This window comes from Osmia lignaria, chromosome 6, assembly GCF_051020975.1.
Source record: "Osmia lignaria lignaria isolate PbOS001 chromosome 6, iyOsmLign1, whole genome shotgun sequence".
Lineage (NCBI taxonomy): Eukaryota > Metazoa > Arthropoda > Insecta > Hymenoptera > Megachilidae > Osmia > Osmia lignaria.
The window spans coordinates 2,418,234-2,440,101 of record NC_135037.1 but is presented as its reverse complement, the minus strand read 5'-3'; the positions used below and the strand labels follow the sequence as shown (position 1 = coordinate 2,440,101).

At 45.2% G+C, this 21,868-nt stretch overlaps 2 protein-coding genes across 4 annotated transcripts in view; one reads left to right on the top strand and one right to left on the bottom strand.

Annotated features, from left to right (window-relative positions):
- Positions 1-7,804, top strand: part of ds (dachsous cadherin-related 1) — a 200,729-nt gene extending 192,925 nt beyond the window's left edge. Inside the window, exons 15-17 of the mRNA XM_034318133.2 lie at positions 1,236-1,532; positions 3,468-3,927; positions 4,006-7,804. Of these exons, the coding sequence (XP_034174024.1) occupies positions 1,236-1,532; positions 3,468-3,927; positions 4,006-6,334 (3,086 nt within the window). The 3' untranslated portion in view covers positions 6,335-7,804. The remainder of the gene's footprint in view (positions 1-1,235; positions 1,533-3,467; positions 3,928-4,005) is intronic.
- A 444-nt stretch (positions 7,805-8,248) lies between these two features.
- On the bottom strand, positions 8,249-17,008 carry Eaat2 (Excitatory amino acid transporter 2). 3 transcript variants are annotated; one of them, XM_034318140.2, is made up of 11 exons: positions 16,701-17,008; positions 14,797-14,922; positions 14,352-14,559; positions 13,320-13,362; positions 12,970-13,223; positions 12,667-12,900; positions 10,169-10,363; positions 9,952-10,086; positions 9,679-9,787; positions 9,473-9,607; positions 8,249-9,246 (listed from the first exon to the last, which is right to left on the bottom strand). In XM_034318140.2, exons 1-10 carry the CDS (start codon positions 16,873-16,875, stop codon positions 9,485-9,487), a joined length of 1,602 nt encoding a protein of 533 aa, XP_034174031.1. In that variant the 5' UTR covers positions 16,876-17,008; the 3' UTR covers positions 8,249-9,246; positions 9,473-9,484. The 3 variants fall into 3 exon arrangements, with proteins under 3 accessions (XP_034174031.1, XP_034174030.1, XP_034174029.2); XM_034318139.2 differs by having other exon boundaries at positions 9,489-9,607; XM_034318138.2 differs by lacking the exons at positions 8,249-9,246; positions 9,473-9,607; positions 9,679-9,787; positions 9,952-10,086 and having other exon boundaries at positions 10,339-12,359.
- Between the last annotated feature and the right edge of the window lie 4,860 nt (positions 17,009-21,868).

The following is a 21,868-nucleotide window of genomic DNA, read 5'->3' as shown; positions in this document are numbered from 1 at the left end:
CAATGTTCGATAGACCACGCCTTTGTTCCTGAAGGGCCTTCCTTCCCCTTAACCGTGGTGTCCGCTAGCGTCCAAAGGAGGATTTTAATCGACAGCATCGATCGAATCGGTTCCGAAACTGGCACTGACACGAGAAATCGAAACAATGGTAGACCACCGACGAGTGGATTTTCCGTACAAGGAGCACATCGCCGACATCGTGTTCGTGTTCTACAGACGCCAACTACCGCGAACATCAGGGACCTCCGGTAATCAGAATTACCGCGATATAACTTACAGAGATCCACTGGATTCCGATGAGAATTTATTATTTCGCGTTGGTCAACGTTCGCATCCACGATTACAAGATAGTTTCGTTGGAATGTGGAGATCGTAGAAGTAACTGTCGTCAACGTTAAGCTAGTATAGGGAAAGCTTATCGAGTTGGAACAACGCTAACCGGCGCTGCAAGAGTTCAAATCGAGCGAGTTCGCAGTTGTTCTCGAAACCGACTGGTACGACTTTAACGATCAGTCGTGAAATTTACGAGCGGACGCAGCCGCGTGCCAGCTAGTCCTCGGGCCATTCGAACGCGTCTCGGAATAATTCTTTTATATCCGTGCAGGTGTTGCGTATCAAACTATAATCGCCCCTCGGGTATAGGAAATGTGCACGAAAATGGCACAGGAGGGCATAAAAGCTTTATTGATAAATACCATGCATGAAATGCTAAATATAGAACAGTCTCTGGAAATGACTATTCTTTCTCAGTTCCTTTCGTAATTTGCCCTTGGCACGCTCGAGATTATCGCCCTACGATGAACCGCCGAATCTTCCAGGGGATTCGCTTGGCCTCTCCTTAACGCGAGCAAGATAAAACGGGCCGATAGTAGGGATTCAATGCATTTTAAACGCGACTCCCTCGAAGTGTCTTTAAATTCGCGGAAGAACTCCTCCTCGCTCTATATACGTATCACGAGCGATCGTCTACCGGTGACAAAGTGGCTTTTGGCCAAGAATAAAAAGACGAAGGCGAACGGGTGGCTTGTATAATGATACCATTCATCAGTAACAACGGTGTCTGGCATTGTTGCAGACGATGAACCGTCTCTGTCGTTCAATCTCGCGATTAAACGGTTCGTCAAGACCTAACGTATTATCCTTCTTTCAATCGAATGAGGTTACTTGTCAATGAAAATTATAATACTACACTTTCTATTACACCTTGAATTAATACGAAACGCATTCTAATTCAGGTACTGCGGTTGGCACGGTTCTGACGACCATCACGGCGAACGACGTGGACAGTTCTCCGGCTCTGACCTATCGTTTCGGCAATGTGACCAGCCCGGGACCTTTCAGCATCGACAAGTACGGTGGCAAGGTGGTTCTTCGTAGACGTTTGGATGCCGAAACACGGTCCGAGTATAGTCTTCAAGTGATCGCCAGCGATGGTATTCACGAAACGACGACCAACCTGGTGGTTCGTGTCACTGATCTCAACGACAACGCTCCTCAATTCCAACAGTCCGCTTACATCGCCACTTTACCTGGTGAGTATACTTGCTCTCGTAGCAAAATGTTAAATAGACTAAGACGGTGAAAGTAATCGCGATGCAGGAGAGAAGAAGAAGAAGAAGAAGAAGAAGAAGAAGAAGAAAGAGGAACGGTGGTCCCGGGACCGCGTCCCTTCGCGCGAAATAAACGCGAGTTTAAAAACTGGTTTTTAGTAGACACGCGTTGTCCTGTTGGCCGTGTTCCAAACTCGAATTGACACCGCGAGGAGATAAAGCGCGGGTAAGAGAGGCGACTAGAAGGGAATAAAGGGGCTGAAGAAGGAGCGAAGGTACGTAAAGGATGAAAAAGAGTGGCGGATGAGTGGGAAGGGGTCGATGAAAAGCTAGCTGCTCGAATCCTGAAGGGAGCGAAGGAAGAAAGGGAAAGAGAAAGAAAAGGAATGGCAGCAGCGATGGCACGAGGGGCGGGTGACGGGGAGGGCGAGGAGAATTGCGAACGCCTCGCACATAAATAAACGCGAGGACACCGTTTGCCAGGCAGCCGAAAAGCCGCCTTCGCCTGCAACCGCCGGCCGAGATCGCCGGCTTCGAAGACTCTCGAAACTTATTAAAAATACATAGGCCCGCGCCTAATGGTGCATTTGGGTGGGCGGAAGAGGGGTGACAGGGGAGGCTGGATTGGCAGGAGGTGGACGTGGAAAGAGTTGAAAAGGGGTGGGGAAGAGGAGCTCCCACGGCGACTACCTCGCGGAATTTGCATCTCTTTCTTTTCCCTTCCTTTTTACCTTCGCTACGTTCCGTTCATTCCGTGAATAGGGTTGGAAACCAGACAGGATTCGGGAAAAGATACTCGACGCACGAACGATAGCCTTCAGAGTTTTCGCAACACGGTTTGTTACACTTTTAACACCGAGGCTTCCAGGTGTTTTTTCAAAATGGATCCTACCTTTGGGTGTACCTCCACTGTTCCTCGGTAACGCTCCACCCCGTTGAAAATTAGTTCGATAACGTCTACGCCTGCTGGGTGGGTTAAGATCGTTTCTTTCCAAGGCTATATTCAATTTCTTTTGGGCAAAAATAATGGATCGTTTATATGGCGATGAGCAATCCAAGGAGGACGAGTTAATCTGGCGATTACCAAAATCGTATTAAGCTGTCCAAGGAAAGTAGGATATATTTTGGAAAGGCGGAGAAGGGATTAACGAAAGAAAGGGTGAAAGCAGAGGGAAGAAAGAGGCAAGAGGAATTGGTGCCGCTATGGAGGCATGATACGAGCACGCACACTGCACGGTCATACGCAGCTCGCAATAATTATAGAGTACCTGTCACTTCTCGGTTAAGATCCCCCGATCCCCCTCCCTTCACCGTGGTATCGTCCTACCTCCTCACCTCGGACATCCCCAAAGGGCTGCACATACGTTCGCCAAGCTTTATTTCAGTTTCTCCTCCTCTCCGCCCTTCTGTTTACCTCTCACTCTTTCTCTCTTTGTCTTCCATCTTCGTTTTAGGTCGGAGCTTGGCACATTAATGCCGAGTTATCCGACGATTTGAAACGCATCGAAATGATTTTTGTGCGCCCAGACCTGGCCCCGTCTCCGCACTGGCCCCCACGGCTCGCTCGAGCGATTTATATAACTGGTTATTATTTCATACTTCCGTTCAGCCCGATGTCAGGACGGCTTATCCTCCTTCTTTACCGAGAAAAGAAAGAACCGATGGTGGTGGTACTGCTCGAGGACGTGGCTCCGACAAAAAGAGGCAAAGGGTACTTGACCTCACGCCTCTGATCCCTCGATCTTTGTCCCGAGTACTTTTCGAGTACGCACTCTGCTTTTTGCTTTTCTTTCGAACCGACCAAATCGACTTTTACCACTTCAACCTCGAGAATGCTCCAATTTTTTTTTATCTTTTCCCGCAAGAAACTCTTAGGTCTTTGCAATTTTTCTCACGTTTCAGTTTTGTTTCTTGCAGAGGGTGGTCGGGGCGAACTGCAAGAGATTCTAACGGTGAACGCGACCGACGACGACCTCACGGAGGACAACAGCCGGGTACGATATTATCTGCAGAAAGCTACCAAAGGTTTCTCGGTGCATCCGATGACCGGTGTACTGACGGTTAATCGTACCGCGATACCGAGACCATTGCCGAAAGAGGTGGAGCTGGCCATCGTGGCGGAAGATTACGGTAAACCACCGGCATCATCGGTCTGCTCGGTTGTCGTACGATTAAGTAGCCTGAAGAGCACGTTGCCCGAGAAAGAGTACAAGATCACGGTGAAGGAAAACGCGTCGAAGGGAACTACCTTGATGAGACTGTCCGACGTGGACCTGTTGGACGGTGCGATCGTGGCTGGCGATGACAGTGGCACATTCGAGGTGTCAAGAGGAAAATTGATGCTCTCCAAAACGCTCGACAGAGAAACGAAGGACAGGTAAGGGAGATTTGATTCGATAATGCGTAGAAAATGAATCGAAATGTACCGATCTTTAAATCGTAACGAATTTTTCAGATACGTCTTGCGACTGGGTTCCAAGAACGAGAATATGACCATCGGATCGTTGGTAGGAGACGAACCTATCACGGTAATCGTCACGGTGGAGGACGTAAACGATAATTATCCTCATTTCTTGGAGGAGCTTCATCAAGTGTCCATCAAGGAAAACGCGGTTCGTGGAACGATCGTGGCGACATTGCGAGCCAAAGACGACGACCTAGCTGGTACAGAAGCAGCAAATTTAGTTTACGAGATTACTTCTGGAAACGACGGTGGCCTCTTTCGCGTGGAGAAAACTACCGGCGCGGTATTGGTAAACGCCACGTTGGATTGCGATCTCGAACCGGACGTTCACAATCTTGTGGTGATGGCGTGCGACAGCGATCCAATTTCTCCTCTCTGTGCTCTGGCGAGGCTACGAATTCATCTAGAAGACGTAAACGACAATTCTCCAAAGTTCCCGGTTTCCGAATACCTAGAATTCGTTGGGGAGAACGAACCAATCGGAACTACCGTGTTCTCCGCTCGAGCCTCGGACTTGGATCGCGGTATCTTTGGATCTCTCAACTATTCGATCGTGTCCGCCGCGGCGACAGGTTTCTCCGACATCGACGACAGTTGGAAGCTGTTCGCGGTCGACGGGAAATCCGGCACGGTCACCACGCGAGCGGTTTTCGATTACGAGCTACGAAACAGATACGCGTTTACCCTGAGAGCCACGGACACGGGTGGTCGAACGGCTGCCGTCAGGGTCAGAGTGGAAATCGAATCGAGGGACGAATTTTATCCTCAATTTACCGAACGAATGTACAGATTCGGAATAAAAAGTGGTGCTCAGGTGTTGCCCGGTACGGTGATCGGTCATGTCACAGCGACGGACCGTGACAAAGGACCGGATGGTCGGGTGGTCTACCAGTTGACCTCGCAGCACCCCTATTTCAAACTGAACCGCACCACCGGCGCGTTGATCGTCAAACAGAAGCTGATGCACATCGACATGGACGTGGAAGAGTCGTCGAGGCTGGTGGTCAGTGCCAGTTCAGGAAGGCAGGGCTCACTGTCAAACATGACCGTGGTGGAGATCACTCTGACGGACGACAGCGACGTGAACGAAGCTAGAGGAGCCACCGCGTTGGCAAACCCCTCGGACATTAACTCTAACATGGCTGTCGCTGCGAATGGAGGTCTTGCCGACTGGGCTTTGGGTCTGCTGATCGCTCTACTTCTCCTGGTGATTGCATTCGGTGCCATTTTCCTATACCTTCATCTTCGAAATCGAAGACACAAGAAACCCGGGACGAAACCCGGTCTGAACGGAGAGAGCAACGCGACTGCATCCAACAGCTACGTAGACCCAAGCGCTTTCGACACTATTCCTATTAGAAACGTAGGCGGGGTCGGTACACCGGGAAACGGGGGTTCGGGAAACGGAAACGGGGCAGGTGGTACCGCGACCTGTCAGTTTGCTCCTCCAAAGTACGACGAGATACCACCGTACGGTACCTCAGGTCAGTCTGGACAGCAGCAAGCTACTTCCGAATTGTCTGGCAGCGATCAATCGGGCTCGTCCGGTAGAGGTTCGGCCGAGGACGACGGAGAGGACGAAGAAATTCGAATGATCAACGAAGGTCAACAGACAGGGGATTCAGCCAGTGATTTGTCGGTGCACAACACTCAGGAATACTTGGCCAGGTTAGGAATCGTCGATCCCCCGGCTGGTACACCGAGAAGGCCTCCCGAAGCTCTGCCACTCGATAGCCTGCATCTGTTCGAAGACGAGGCTGCTACCGAAGCAGACATCGCTACTTTAATTTACGGCAAGATTGGCGAACCTGGCAGACCCATGTCCGGTTTAGAAGTGCCCGGTGGTCCGTCCATGAACGGTTCCTTGAGCTCCATCGTGCACAGCGAGGAGGAGCTGACGGGTTCCTACAACTGGGACTACCTGCTGGACTGGGGACCCCATTACCAACCCCTGGCTCACGTATTTAGCGAAATAGCCAGGTTAAAGGACGACGCTGCCAGCGTTCAGAGCGGAAACTCGGGAAGCAGCGGCAAGACTAAGTCTGTACATAAAGCACCACCTCCCCCGTTGCTCACTTCCGTTGCTCCTAGGTCTTTGGCGGCTCCAGCGTTAGCAAGGGGTATCCTTCCTAGGTCTCCGATCAGTCATGACGCTTCCACCTTCCCCTCTGCCGCCCTCAGTCCGAGTTTCTCACCGTCCTTGTCTCCTCTTGCCACTAGAAGTCCCAGTATCAGTCCTTTGGTGCCACCTACCACCCAGAGGTCCGGTCAAAACGTGAATAGGGGTATTCCAGTTACCGACGCCGAACTGAGGATTTGAAGGTACTTTAAAGCGATCGTTTGATCGCGTCAGGTGTTAGTATTAGTCGCGTGTAATCGATAGCCAGAGAAAATCACGCGCGATGCTTTAGAAAATGTACTGACCGCGCGTTAGGATAAATTCGATTTTGTGTGATTTCAGCGTGTAGCGTGTATAAAATAGAGACTCTAAGCTGACTGACCTTCGACGGGATTCTCGAAGGCGCCTAGGTGCAAAGAACTAACTTTATAACTCTTCTCGTGATAGACAAACGCCTCTTTTACGCTGTTAGAATCGAAGCAAATTTATTGTAGATAACCAAGTCGTCCCGCAATAACCCTAACGAATAGAGCGTACTTGAAGTCTGCGGAAAAGAGGCGATTGAGTCGATATTATTTCTTTATACTTTATTTTTCTTTTTGTACGATACGACTGTCACTTGCCGTTTCGATCGTCGGTCGGATCGATAACCGAAAAAATACTCGAAGTCCTTGTAAATAGGAGGTGCCAACGCGAGCGCGTAGTTTTTAAGTAATCCTGTACATATTTATCTAACGAACGGACAGAAAGAAGCAACGATCGCGTCTTATAATCAAAAGGATAGACTGTCTTATCGTAAAGGAACCCGATGTTTCGTGCCGTGCTCGGTAAAACTCGCCTGTGTACAGTGATGTATAATGTTGTTTAGAGAACGGAACGCGTCGTTCGATCGTTTTCACGAGCAGGGTAAGTATCATCGGTTCAAAATGCGGCGTCACGAGCGAACTGATCATTCCGATATTCGTGATCGCGCACCTCCACCTCTTTTAAACCGTCTCCATATAATTTGTCTACCTTCCGTGTTCGTCTTTCGCGTGGAATCTCGATGTTAGGGAAGACGAAACTTCTGCCAGGTACATGCGCATAAATGTTAGAGGATAGATATTGTCATATTTTGTATAAAAACGAACTCTTTGTACAAAGACTCCCCTGTGAGCCAGGGATTCGCCTAAACGGTGGATCTTAAATAAATGAATTTTTTAGGAAATCCTCGTCGTGCTTCCTGTCGCCCGTCTTCTGAATCAAATACCAAACAGAAAATAATTTATAAATCATAGAGGAGCATTGGAAGAAACGACACATACGGTTTTTGTATAAATCTGCATCTTGTTATACAACACATTGAGCCTTACAAGTATATTCACACGTAGTCTTTGATGTATTTTGATAAATTCTTTCTCTATACTCCCTTCACCACCGCTATGCTAGAAAACCGAAAAAGCGCCAACTTGTTTGCTATTCGAACGTAAAATGTGAAATGTGTCGATGGTTGTAAGAAGCAAGATTATTCAACGAAAACAGCGATGAGGATGCGAGAACTCGATTGATCGAAAATGCTTTAACGAAATTAGCGCGTGTTCCTCGTACGTACAAGGAACAAATAACTGTATCTACGAAGCACTATTTTATCCAGTTAATTTGTACATTTAAACAGTCTCTACGAGAGAACACGTATCGACCTACGTTCCTAAGGTCTAAAATTAGTAGATTCTCTTGAAAATTCTTCTATAACGTTTACAGTTAGTAATTCAAATGGCATGTCCAGTCTTGAGACAGCTCGTTGACGAGCGCTAGATAATATATTTTCTTTATCTCGTTCGTGATCATCGGATCTGTGTTACGAAATCGAGAACCGTGTATTCGGGTTATAAACGAACCCCACGTATGAATCAAGGCTAGTCAAGAAGTGCACAGATCAGCAAATACACTATCCTCGTCAAAGTGTCGCATCGGACGACGAGAAATTTTCTTCTTTCAAAGAGATTCTGTGCACCGATTTACGTTCGTCGATGGTCCAAAATGTTGAAATTCCGTACGAAAAAGAGACTAAAGGAAGCTACATATGTATAATATATAGGTATTGTTTCCATATTCTCGGTCTACGATCTGGTAGTGTTGAACGACAACTTTACAGGTTTCAATTGATATCACAACGTTCCTAAAATCTACGTGTCCCTATTATAACGCAAAGTGTGGCATACAATCTTTTGCTTAACACTGTGTTTTTCTTTCTTTTTTTTTTTCTTTTTCTTCTTTAGTAATCATCCGTGTCATTGCTAACACTCGAGATTCGATGTTAGGTATGGGACGTACGCCGCAAAAGTGATCGTGGTGCCGTACAACGTTTCGCCCATTGCCATGATTTGAATTTCAATGAAAACAGATGGAAACGGTTCTGAAACGTCTCGCGAGATTGATTACACGGTCAAGTTGTCAATCGTAGAAAAGATAATCGTGGCAGTACAAACGATCGGTCGTCAAACGTGATATTTTTTTTTTTTTTTTCTTTTTTCTCTCAAGCGGGGCAATGAGCGAACGTTGTTTTACACTCGACAAATTAAAGGGGCTTTTCTTCTACTTTCAGAGCGGCCGTTTAGACAACAGCCGCAATAAAATAAGGCACCACGTTCGACGCTGTTTCACGCGATCATTGGTATTACGGAGTGCGATCGTTGGTTGCTCGAACAAGCCGCTACAAAAGCTCAAAAACGGTCTCGTTATTGCTACGCTTCAACCCTTTCGCTGTGCGCCATCGTTAAGCTGAACTAAAATTTAGTATTACTCTTCTCTATCGACAACGAACGATCAGTGAAATAACGTTTGCTTACCGCAGCGAAAGGGTAAATAGCACTGAAACACGATAATTGCACCCCCTTTGATATTGACTTTACGTTTTGATACGTCTGTTGACCTCGTTATTCGTCTGGAAACGCGTAAAGTTTGCCGCAAGACGATAGAATGAGGCGCGATGCGATCACGCGACACGATGTATCATTGATCCCCGTTGAACGTATTGTAGTCGATGGTGTTCGCAACTAAACTAAAGATCGGGATGAACCGCTAGTCAAACCGTCTCTTCGGTCACGCTCCTAGGTATCTGCAACACGCTGATGCTGAAACGAGAGGAACTGATTGAAGGGAGATGCCCGAATTAACGTCGGATCGAAGCAGTGCTTTCGAGAAGCGTAATGAAGAGATACAAAGATGAATGGATCGCGGTTGGTCGTTGATTCAGTGATAGTGGCGCGTGTAGCGAAGCAGAGTTAATGGACGTAGCAAATGAACCAGAGCGAATGTACGCGATCGTTTCGATCGTACAAAGTGATAGCCTAGCCCTACCAACAAGCTTGTTTACTTGGCGACGCCGGCTATCCTCGTGTCGTCCTGCATTTCGACGACGATGGTGTCAGGATCGGGTACCCTATTCGCGGAAATGCATCCATTCGCGATAGTGGTTGGTAGAACGGTCTCTGACTGAAAATTATGAATCTCAATTACATTCAGCTTCGTTAGGAATTCTATTGTGAATGAAACGATTGAAATACCTGGTAGGCTGCTGCGTCCAATGCCATCAGTTCCTTTTTCGACAACTGTTCGACCACGGCAGCTGCGTAACAATCTCCCAGCATGTTGTTGGTGGTACGTATACGATCCCTATAATCGTTACGATCGTGGAAGAGATATATATATTTTTGAACGGAAATAAATTGAACAGCTGGCAGCTTAAGGGGATTTAGAGCGATGCTGCCAACTGGGTCGATGGCCTAGTTCACTGGTGGCTAAACGAAAGGTGGATGGATTAGTAGGGCTATACTTACACGAACCAGTCGATGGTGAACAAGAGAGAAACGTTATAAACTGGAGCGTCGATGGCGCTTAGCACGACAAGCAGAAGAACAAGGGCTGCGCTCGGAACTGACGCCGATGAGACGGACGCCGCGGTCGAGGTTAAACTTGAGAAGGAATGCTTGAATTAGCATTAAATCGATAAACTACAGGACACAGATGCAAAGTGAAAGAGAGAATGATGCTTACATGACCGTTATAATTTCACCAAAGCCCAATACGATACCGTGCATCTGAGCGATGAATATACTGGCTACGGCGACGAACAGCGCCGTCCCGTCCATGTTAATGTTGCAGCCGATCGGTAGAACGAATCTGGTCACTCGAGGATCGACCCTGAGCTTGTCCGTCATCAGGCGGAACGTGACCGGAAGCGCGGCAGCCCTGTACAAAGTTGCGTTAGAAATAGTTCCGGCAGGGCTTGCGTCGAGTGACAAAAAGGAAAGAAAAAAAAATGAGAATTCATTCTCGTTGACGCGCTGCGTTGGCCGGTGTCCATGAAGAAAGGGTCATTCTGGTGTAAAATCATGTGTCATTAATTCTCGAGAGATCTCGTAACTGTTGCATGGTCGTAAATGATGCTTCTGAAGGGCAATATGGCAATGAAACGGATGAGCACGAATCCATCGGGCGCGAATAGGATGCAAGACGACAAAAGGTTGAGGGTACGCGTTATGGTCGATTGATAGAGCGTCCGGCGATTACAAATTGCAATGAACAGAGAGGGCTCAAGAGACTAATAATAAACCAGAATGACCGCGAAGACGAACTGAAAATCAACCAGGGTTAATCGTCGAATATTTTCATTGCAGACAAACTCCGTCCATCTCGTCTCCTGGTGGTGTGTGTTTTTTTATTTTAAATCTTTTTTTTTTTATTAAGCTCCTGCAACAGACAATCGTATGTATCTTCATGTGTGCGGCCATCGATTACTTACCAAGGCCACCCTCGGTCTCTGAACCACCTGCAAAAGGCCGCGTGCAGCGCGTGTTCTAATACATCATCATGATATTCATACAGTCTCTGTTCAGTTACACTGAGAGCGGTTTCTCTCAGTCAGAACCTCTCTTCTGGAAAAAGTTAATATCCACATAGAAAATAAGTTGAATTAGAATATTGATGGTTCAGGACGTTTGCGATCTTGACCGCCGCGATGATAGGACGGGATGGTTTCGTTCACGCTATAGGTACGCTCGTGATACGCTTACAACTGTAATTAGTACTATTGTTGATATTATCTTCGTACAGACCTCTTTCTCCGATGATCGAGCTTTAACTATAACGTGAATAAACCGTAGAAAAAAGGTTCGAAGTCACGCTCATCGAATTCGTTACTGGACGAATGCTTCTCTGTCCCAAGATGCATCGAAGGGAACGAAGTTGCAAGATGAGAAGGGACGAATTAGGAAGGGAATTAAGTTCCAGGAAACACCGAGGTAGGTAAAGGATATTGAAGATGCCGAATGAAATGCTGATGGATAAACTGAAAAAATGATCGTTGCTTCGCGTGATCCACGGTAATGAACATAGTCAGAGAAAGAAAATGATCGTAGCTCGGGGCTTCTGGCCAGTGATGGATGACGCCGGCAAACCTGGAAGAGCGGGCTCGACACGAGCAGACAATATTTTTTTCAGCTTTCCTCTTGTTCTGGGAAAATACTTAAATGGTAAACGTGATTGGCATAAAAGCCTTTTTTTCTTTCCGTCCTCTATCCTCCTCCTCTGTCCTTCCTCTCGCTGCAGGAGGACAGAAAATTCGGATAACCAAGGCCCTCGAAGGCTTCCATGCCAATAATCAGTCCAGTTGACACGGAGTCAGCTGATTTCCGGTTCAACAGACACGGATATTAAACAATATTCTCCGTGTACAAATCGTTTCATCGTATTCTATAGTGCATGGAGTACCATCGAAATTTCGATTTTTTTTTTATTTATTTCTTTTTTTCGGTATATATATCATTATAAATTGGAATGAAAATTGACCGAAAGTTCGTGGTTATCACTAATAACCGGGAGTATCCGCATCCTAAGTGCCATCCGGAACTGCATACCTCTCTCCCTTTCTCTCTCTTTCTCTCTTTCTCTCTTTCTCATTGGCAACGAAGAGCTTTCCCCGCGAGCAACACTCAAGAAAACATAAAGGTCCCGTAAAGGAATAGGAACGGAATCGACAGGAGAAAAGGATTCGACAGCGTTCCACAACGAACTTGACGCTAGAACAACAGGCGATAAACTAAAAATAAGTTGGAAATCTAGAATTTCAACGGGTCTGATTGTTCCAGTACCGAAATGCTTGAACGTTGGGAAACGCTGCACGGAGTGGATCGTTTTTTGGAACGTTGGACAGGAGTACGGCCTCGCAAAGCCTCTTCTCGGCTGGCTGAAACACATTTGTCTCTATCAATCGATTCGAATCATGCGTTCACTTGTTTCTCGAGTCTTTCTTGTATCGTTGCACTATTCTTTACTTTTCTTTCGAAAGAAAAACATAAACGAGAAAGACGCGTCGTTGACTAGAAGAAAAATATAATAAAAGAGTTCGAAGGGAATCGTGTAATTTAGCATAGGAAAAGGAAAAGATATTGAAACGACGCGACGCGGCGACGACGACCGAGGCCATGTGAGGTAAACGAATAATATTATGGGTACTCTGAAGGTCGGGCTGAGTTCGAAGATCGACGACTCACGTTGATGCCATGGCGAAGGCGGTCAGTGTACCCTGGGCGAGGCCGGCGTAGAATTTAAAGGGGTTCTTTCTCACGAAGGCCAGATAGATCAGCTGCATGATCACCAGCTGATAGAAAAATACACCGACCACGATCGTGACGATGAACCAAGCGAGCTGCGACATCACCAAAGCCAAATCGGTCACGCCGAGTATTTTCCCAGCTATTACCGAGGTGATGCCTACCGGTGTCATCCTGTAGATCACATGGAAATTATATTTCCTCTGTCAAATTGAAACACGCAACCTCCATAACCATACGTACCACATCACAGTCGACACCATTCGCATGATGACTTCGAATACAGCTTTGAAGAAGTCGATCACGATCTGGCCTTTTTCCCCAAGCGTTCCCAAAAACGTGCCGAACACCAGACAGAAGAAAACTATGCCCAGGGTGTTCGTACCGCTTCTATATTGAGTTACTCTCATCAGCTCCACCTCTCCCATGACATCGTTGGACATGGAATCGCTGAGATTTCGAAAAGGCTGAGTCTTTGGAACGTATACCGTGTGCGCCTATTGATAAAGTTGAATTTCAATGTCAGAATGCGGTGTACCTTAGATCGTTAATTAATCCGAGGGTTAATCGTTAATTATCGTCGAGTATTTTACCTGCTGAAAGGCTGCCTGGAAAATATTGTCCGGGAACATGTTCCTGTAATAGACGTGAAAGTGCGACTTAAATGCGTTGTATATTTTTCTTCTTTGTTTTTTTTTTTTTATAAATGTTTAATCGATAACTGCATTTAACGGCTTCCGTGGGCAATTCACGATATAGCGCATAATTCTATTAGTCGACGATATGCACCACGGACACACGCTTCAAACGAGCCTCTTCTGCTCGTACAAATAAAAGTACGCACGATCGATGAAACATCTATTCCTGTCTTGATTGTGTGTCATTCGACTTTTCTTTGGAAAAAAAGTTCACCGATCATGAATCTCGTGTGACCTTAATCCTTACCTCGAGACTCGTGAAACTTGGAATAATTTCGTGCAAGACGAGTAATCAATGAATCCTTTAGGGCTAAGTTTATATCTTATCGAGCGAACGTCTATTAATAAACTTTTCGATTAGCCAGCGGTTGATAAACCTTTAACCGTTATTGATTCATCTATAACACGATCGAAATAATAAAAACCGAGTGTGCTAAAGATAGCAAGACTTACTATTAGTTAAATTATAAGACGTATAAAGAAAATTGAGAAAAATTCCATTTCGTTATCGAAGAAATAATTTATCATTTGCGCCGTTAACAATCGCTTGTCCTCGCCATGTTCATAAATCAATTTGTCTTTTGACCTTAATAAATTCGTCCCTCGAGAGGTTAATGGAAATGAGTAACAGAACGAATTCGATCGATTTCTCGAATAAAAAAAAGAAATGTAATCGAATCGGCTAACAGGCAAGGCTGTCGTGACAAATTGTCGCAGGTATTCTTGTCATCGGCGAGTTCACAGTGAAACGAGTCAAGCGTTTCTCCAACGACCGGCTAAAGGACTCTACTTTTATCGTGGGAAATTTCCGGAACTCTGCTGTCATACGTGACGACGCAAAGGCACGGAAATAACGAATGTGATAATCGATATCTAACAACCGATACGATTTCTCGACGATTCGAAGAGATTAGAAAAGATTACTACCTTCCCAAATCGAGCAGGCTGTCCAAGATGTTGACGGCCCTTCCGCTGTGCGAAGTAGTCATCGATTTTCGAATTCCCGGATTACCCGGGTGAATAAGTAGAACCAGGACAACGCCAAGGACAGCATTCAGCAATGACGTGAGTATAAAGTATACCAAAGTTCGAACAGCGATCATACCGTTCATCCTTGCGTTCAAACTGGCAGAGCCTGAAAGTTAATTGCATTTCTTAAGTATAGTTTCTCCAAGTATTCCTGCCAATATTCTTTTATGATGATAAAATAAAAATACTTTCTTCGCTGTCTTGCTCAAAATATAAATTGACCCTTTGGACTATAATTATTTTCTTACAAGGGGAACGTCTGACCTTCGGAACACTGATTGGTAGGGGCCCGAAAAACTAATAATTTTCTACTTATTTTAATTACAGAAAGTTGTCTGTTTACCAGATATAAGGCTGGCGATCACCAGTGGCAAGATCATCAGCTTCAACAACCTCATGAACAGTTCTCCAGGATAACTGATTAACATAACTGCGTCATCGCCGAGGTTCAGGGGTCGCAGACCGAACCCTGAAAAAAACAATGAGATTACAAGTATAACAGCTGCTTTTAGAAGGCTTAAAGCTATTCAAGGTGAGAGCGAGCAAATGACGCAATAAGATGTCCTGCTCCTAAAATCTGACCACATTAATATTCATTTTATATTGAAGAAGCAAATGATTAAGGGTATTTTTAGTCTTTAAGGGTATTTGAAGGAAATAAATCAAATCGTCAATAGGGTGTAAACAGGTCAAGTTATAGAAGAGATTGCTTTATCGACGTGTATGCGCGAAACAGATGAAAGCTTTCCGTCGAAACTGTTGCATAATTGAGTAACTAATAGGAACGATTTGCATAGATTTAAAGACATCACGTAAACTCCTTTCAAGAGGACGTTTTATCGTTCGGATAATAGGAAAGCTACTATGTCGGAATTAAAATAGGCTGAAAGAACGAACGAAACAGTAAATGAAAGCATGTCGACGGCTCTCGACGTGTTTGAAAAACGGTTCGCTTTTCAACGTATCTTTACGTCAAGGTTGAATTGTACAGATGAAACTTTCGTTTCAAGGTTGATTGATCCTTTGGACTACGTGGAGGCACGTTAATTAGATGATACTTTTGAAGGAAACCTCTTGCCTATCATTGACACCTTTTAACGGGATAACGTGGTTACCGATTTTACGTAACCAACGTTAATTTCAATGTGGGTCGTTCCCGTTGATCGTAAGCGAAACCTATCCCATGCATGTTCCCTGTTCGTCTGTCGACTCAAGTTCAAGACAACCGATCGTTCCTTAAGAAATTAATCGTCTCACCGCGATGGTTACACAGCAGGAAGAACGTCATCGAAAGACGTACATACTATACGGTATTTCATAACGAGTGATGCAAAGGGTGTGTCATGTCACTGTCGATGCGTTTTACCCTGTTCTTATATAAATTTTAGTTGATTGATATTTATTACGTCTATGGTTAAATCATGAGTCAATAACACTTGCGATTCGGCGCCTACCACCTTGTGGGGGCGTTCGGTGCGCGGCTTATCGTTCAACTCATAATCACTAAATTGAAATTTCTGGAAGCACTTTCTACGTGTACGTTTTCATGTAAACGGTAAGAAAAATAAGTGCTTAAGTACTATTACCACATAGGATACTAATATAATAATAACGAAATATAAAATTTCCCAGTCTTTTAACGAGTTGCAGTTGTTATAAAATAGCTCGCGTTTCATAATTACGAAGCCCTGATCGTAAAATAGCATACATAACTGACAATGAGTCATTAGCTACACGTGCATGATATTTGTACACGTGATATGGGAGGACATGTTGTGTCAATAAAAAAGCACAATAGAAAAAAGAGTGGAAAGTTATCTTGCCCGTGGTTTGTCATTGATTTAATAGCACCATTGTTGTGAAAAATAAGATCGGCTCGTATCGGATGAACTCGACCTTGGCACGCTTCCCCGTAATGGACGAAAGCGTAGGCTGCTTTTGGCACGATGTAATCGTTATCTAGGATACGTAACGTATCTGGAAATTCTCCTATACAGTTTTTCGCTACATTTACATGTATTCAAAATGAACATTCATGAAAGTTTCATGAGTTGGTCCATCTAGAGGGCAATGTTATCCTTTCCTCTCCCTTTGGCTCCGCCACGCACTCCGGCTGACATTTACTTGGCATATCGTCGATGAGTTCATCAAGGAATCAGGTCAACGCGTTCATCAGAATATTTCAACGCGTGAACGAATAAATACAAGTTGACGTTGAGATTAATTGTAAAATTGATGGGTACTTACCAAGTAACACGCCAAACATCACGCCGGATAAGGTGACCACGAGGAGAAGATTCTCCCTGATGAACTTCCTGGTGTCGGCGGTCACCTTACGGGGACCCTGAGAGGCCGACACGTCCTGGCCGTCCATCTTGGCGAACAGATAGTCGGAGAACCGAGCCGAGGATTTCTCCTCCATTTCACTGGGCCGCCAGTAAGCGGCGTAGGTGGTGCTGGTGGAGCCGGTCGTGCACGAGGAGGCCGATCCTCTGGGCGATCGGCCGGCCGATCCTGCCAAGCTCCCTTCTCGCGATCTCTCGCGGCTAGCGGCGGGGCCCCGGCAGCACCACGACGACGACGGGTTGCCGTTTTGGGGGTGTTTCGGGAAATCCGTGCGGAACGAGCAATCACGCGCTCCCACCAGACGTCCCAATAGCCTGACGGCTTTTCTGGAACTCGGTATCTCGATCGTGGTCCCCAGCTGCCACTCGACTTTTCACCGATCCAATACCACGTATACGTTTCGCTATTTCACCCGTTCGAATACCCACTGCTAACCAGATTCCTACTGGATCCTACAGTTAGCTTACGAAGAACCGACGATCACAACGAAGATGGAGGTGGTAGGAAGATTCCTTGGAAGAAAAGTTGGCGATCGATGTTCGTGTCGAGGTCACCGGTCTCTTCGAGTGTTCCGAGTTGATTCAGCCTGAACGTTCGCGCTGTTGCACAGGGTCAGTTACCTCGCAGAGCTGCCACTTTGCACCTTGTCGCGATATCGTCGTTCGTGTATGCACACGAAAACTCGAGCTCGCGTGTCCTTTCTTCATGGAACGACCAACAATCGATCGTCCAGCCACTCTACCAGCCACTTGAGAAAACTACTAACAGAAAGTGTATGTGGCCTGAATTTCGATGCTCGTTTAATTTCTCGATGCGTTTATCGCGAAGGACGAGCCCCAACTGGCCGGTTACTGGCGGACATATACGTATTGATTTGCTGACGCACCTCTTTCCCCTACGACCCCTCGTCGCTTTCACAGGCTGAACAGCAGAAGCAGATGACGCTTGCGCGAACTCCGGTGGCTAAGTCGGTCGCCTGAAACGAGGATTGTGCACTGACACCGATGATATTGTCGTTCGATCGTGCATCACGAGCAACGGTCAGAGGGGAAAAGTACAAAGGGGTCGAGATAAAGGAGTCGAAAGCTTTGACACCTAAAAAAAAAAAAAAATAAGAGCGGAATATGTAACGTTTCAAAGCACGAAGGATCCTTCTGCCGGATGAAAATGCATTTTCATTGCTAGAGAATCAGAGAGAAATCTGGAAACGAAATCTCTTGTTCCCAGGCCCGTTTAATTTTTCCACTCGAATGTCCTGCTTTTCTCGAGCGTTCTCGTTTAGAGATCAAACTTTCGCTGCATAAAAGTGATTAGACTAATAGAATGCAACAATAGAAATGTACTTAAACAATCAGAAAGAATACATCATTTCTGGAGTAAATTTCAGAATATTTTGGTCGCTATTGGGAACGTGTACGTATTGAACGAAGCGCGAAGTAGTACGAGGCTGACTTTCAGGGAAACGACCCGATAACTGTCCGACCGAGAACGTAGAGGATCTACTTGCGTCTGACCATAACGGCTCTTACTACTGACGGAGTTGCTGATTGTTGAAAGCAGCAAGAGATGGAAGCACCAGACTGTCGCAATAATTTATGCGACTATTATTTTTCATAACAATTGCGTTTAACGTTAAAAAAGAAATATAAAGCTTCGAAAATATTTCGCTCTCCTAATATCAACTATTTTAAAATCATACTATATTTCATGTTATTCGTCATATTTTTCACGTTCCTCTTCTCGATTAAACGATAACACCTGTGGTGCTGTTCACGTACCAAACATGACCCCTGACAAACGATTCTTCTCTTATTCGCACGTGAATCTCTCTTATTATTAGATGCCAGTTCCCCTGTCATGCTTGTATGATAAATGTTCCTCTCGAAATGCGTGAATTAGACGAACGATTGACGAAGAATTCTGCCGTGGAACGGTATCGATGGACAGGGGGTCATCGTTGTTGAATAATGGAAGGCAACTCCTCGTCGCAGATCGTTCCGGTGAAGCGATGCCGGAGTTGGATCTCATCCTGCTCGTAAATAATATATGACCGTGAACGTAACACCGAGAGCAGCATCTATATGAGAAGCCTTTATTTATCGGCTTCTTTGAACGTATACATCTTCCTGTTCCACATCTTTCTTCCTACAAGGAATGGTCACGCATTCGCACCCTGATCGTTCGAGGTAACGTTACAACGTTTCCTTCCTCCTACTTCTTTTACCTTTAGTTTTCCCTCTATAACGAACATAGAGGAAAAGCAGGTAAGATTAGAATAAGAATGAATGACAATCCGTGGATCTCATTACGAGAAGAGAATAGCCAACGAACGACGAACAGATTGAATTTGTATGTGGAGCAAACGAGAGCGGTATTGAGCAAGCTACTAACGGAAGAAGGAGAAACGAACAGGTGAATCCTTGTGATCGGATTGTCGTCACGTTCTACTACGCATACACGTACCTACCTACATAGGTGTAAGCGGATCAAAACATGAATGAGGATCACAAGACTGTTCCAACGAAGCAGTGGCAAAAACTGCCTAGGAACGCGAGATTCAGCTGATTGAAAGTTGTAAAAAACTCGAATTACCTGTATTCTTGCAGAAATCGGCCGATTAAGGCTACGAACGGAGAAGTGTACAAAATAGAGCTACGTTTACCTCAAGTCGAATTTACTTTCTCCAAGTGCTGTAAAATTATTTCCGGTCTGACCTTTCATACATGTTAATGTAGTAATTTAACAGCGTCAGTTGGCAAATCTTTACAAACCGTTGCAATGTAGGTTGAAAAATATGAATGTACGTTAGGTACATACATAGAAAGAAAAATACTTGACATATCGGATTGCTGGACCGCAATTCCAGGAATTCTCTCTTTTCAACTCAAGATTCAAATAACTACGCCTACATACATATGTACATTAAACAAATATTTAATAATGTGGCAACGAGCGTACGCTCGTGTATTACCTCTCTGAGATATCACTGCTCTGTAACGAATCTAATCGTAAATTTAATTTCCTTCGACAGTGAACACCAAACAGACAAGCCAAATTTAATAATCAGCCAGCAACAGTCGATACAGGGAATGACGTTGTTGTTTCATATTTCCCTCGTATCGTCTGAACCATAACGCTATGCCCTATTGTTTACTCGCGAACTGGTAAATCGCTTTAACGAACACAAACAGGGTGTAATTACGAGGACAAAGGCGATCTAGGCGCGAACCCTTGAACGCTGCCTGTTCTTCGCCATTAATCTTCCTTTACCTTTATCCCTGATACATATAGCTTGCAACGGCGAAGCCGATTAAATAGCCTTACAGAAAATACAGTATCAGGGTCCCATATTGCAATTTTACATTCCCGAGTGATTCGTCGGATAGGGGAACAGAAGATAAGACGTACCGCAACTCCTACAATGTCAATTACACCTGCGTTTAATTAAGGTTTCATCTTGTGTCGAATTATACAGAGACTTCCAGAGCGAAGATGACTGATTCAGGGCGCAGAGGTGCTGGCAATTACTTATCTCGTTGATCGATAACGCTTCTTACAAAGATATAAGAGGGTATCCCAAAAAGGTTGATCGGTTCCATTCCCTAATCCAGACTTAAGACAGACTTAAACTTGAAATCTGACAAAAGTTTCTCGATTTAGATTTCAGCAACATTTGAGCTCGGCAACTTGTCGAACACCGTGGATACGGATCGGGGACAGATCGGTAAGGTGGGACACAATGAACGTAAAAAATAGGAAAAGGCGTGAAGCAGAGGGTGGGAAAGGAAACTGGCCCGAGTAAAGTAGATTTAAGAATCGCGTCCGCTGTTGCTCGTCAGAATCGCCTGGAGCTTGAATAGAAGTCGGAACTGTGGTGAAGACAAGGGCCATTATGTCGGCACGTAAAGCGACGTCAGCCAAAGCTCGAGTGTCCGTTCTTTCTTGCATCTCCCTTTCTTTCTTCCATTCTTTCTCTCCTTCTTTTATGATGTCGCGCTAGTTCGTACAGTAGCGCCTTTCCTTCTGTTCTTCACCTATTTTCCTTTTCTTTCTGTCGAATCACCCGCCTTCCCTAGGTCACCAGGCTATTCCCACACATGCTAGATAGATACCTGTGAACCTTTGAAACTTCCCTCAAAACTGCCTCAAAAGATGCATCCCCGTCTGAAAGAGAATATTTCTTAATTTACCTCGTTCGCGTTCGATGCTTCCAGGAGAATCGTAATTAAATTTGTCGAGCGTAGATAATTGCTTTCCAACCAAGAAAGAAAAACCTCCTATTTCCTGCTTATTCGACTCTGCAACCGTACAATTGTCGGGGTTATTTCGAATGCACCGCTTCTGAAACTATGTAAATTTGTTCGGTTGTTGAAATTTCTTCGTGCTACGGGCGTAATTGAGCCTGTTTTTTAAAGTTTCAGGATTGTTCTATCCCGTTCCGTTCTTAACGCAACCTTTCTTTACGTTTACGTCCGCTGAGATCGATCGAGTTTCTTGAAAACTTCGAGTTCGACTTCAGTGCTCGACCGATTGCAGCAGCAACTCTTTCAGGTTGCGAAAAGTCACGTTCCATCAATTAAACCAACCAGCTAATAACCGATCGTCGATCATTCTGTTTACCTTGAACAGCTTTCCCTAACGAGTCATGCACGAAGACGCGATGAAGTTTAATGTCGTTATTCTAACGAGACCGGTTAATTTATTTGCTGAATAAATCAATGTGAAACGTTTAGCCTGTGCAAGTGAAATAATCGGATGAATAATGAAGGCATCAACCGTTAGGAAGATTCTTTGCAACACTGTTCCTGATGGAAAGAATTATCTGGCTACAGCAGCGAAATGCATCTTCCTGAAGATGGTGTTTGTTATCAAGTAGCCATAGATTGCTACGGAGAAGATATTGTTGTTGTTACAATAACGTTTCAACGTTAGGCGCGGGAAATGCATACACCCTCCGTATCTGCATGCAACGTGTTCTAATTCACGCTACGTTTGATAAGCAATAAATTACGCCGACGTTTTCCGTTGAAAGCGGAACAAAGATCGCGTTCAACAAGTGTAGCATGCGA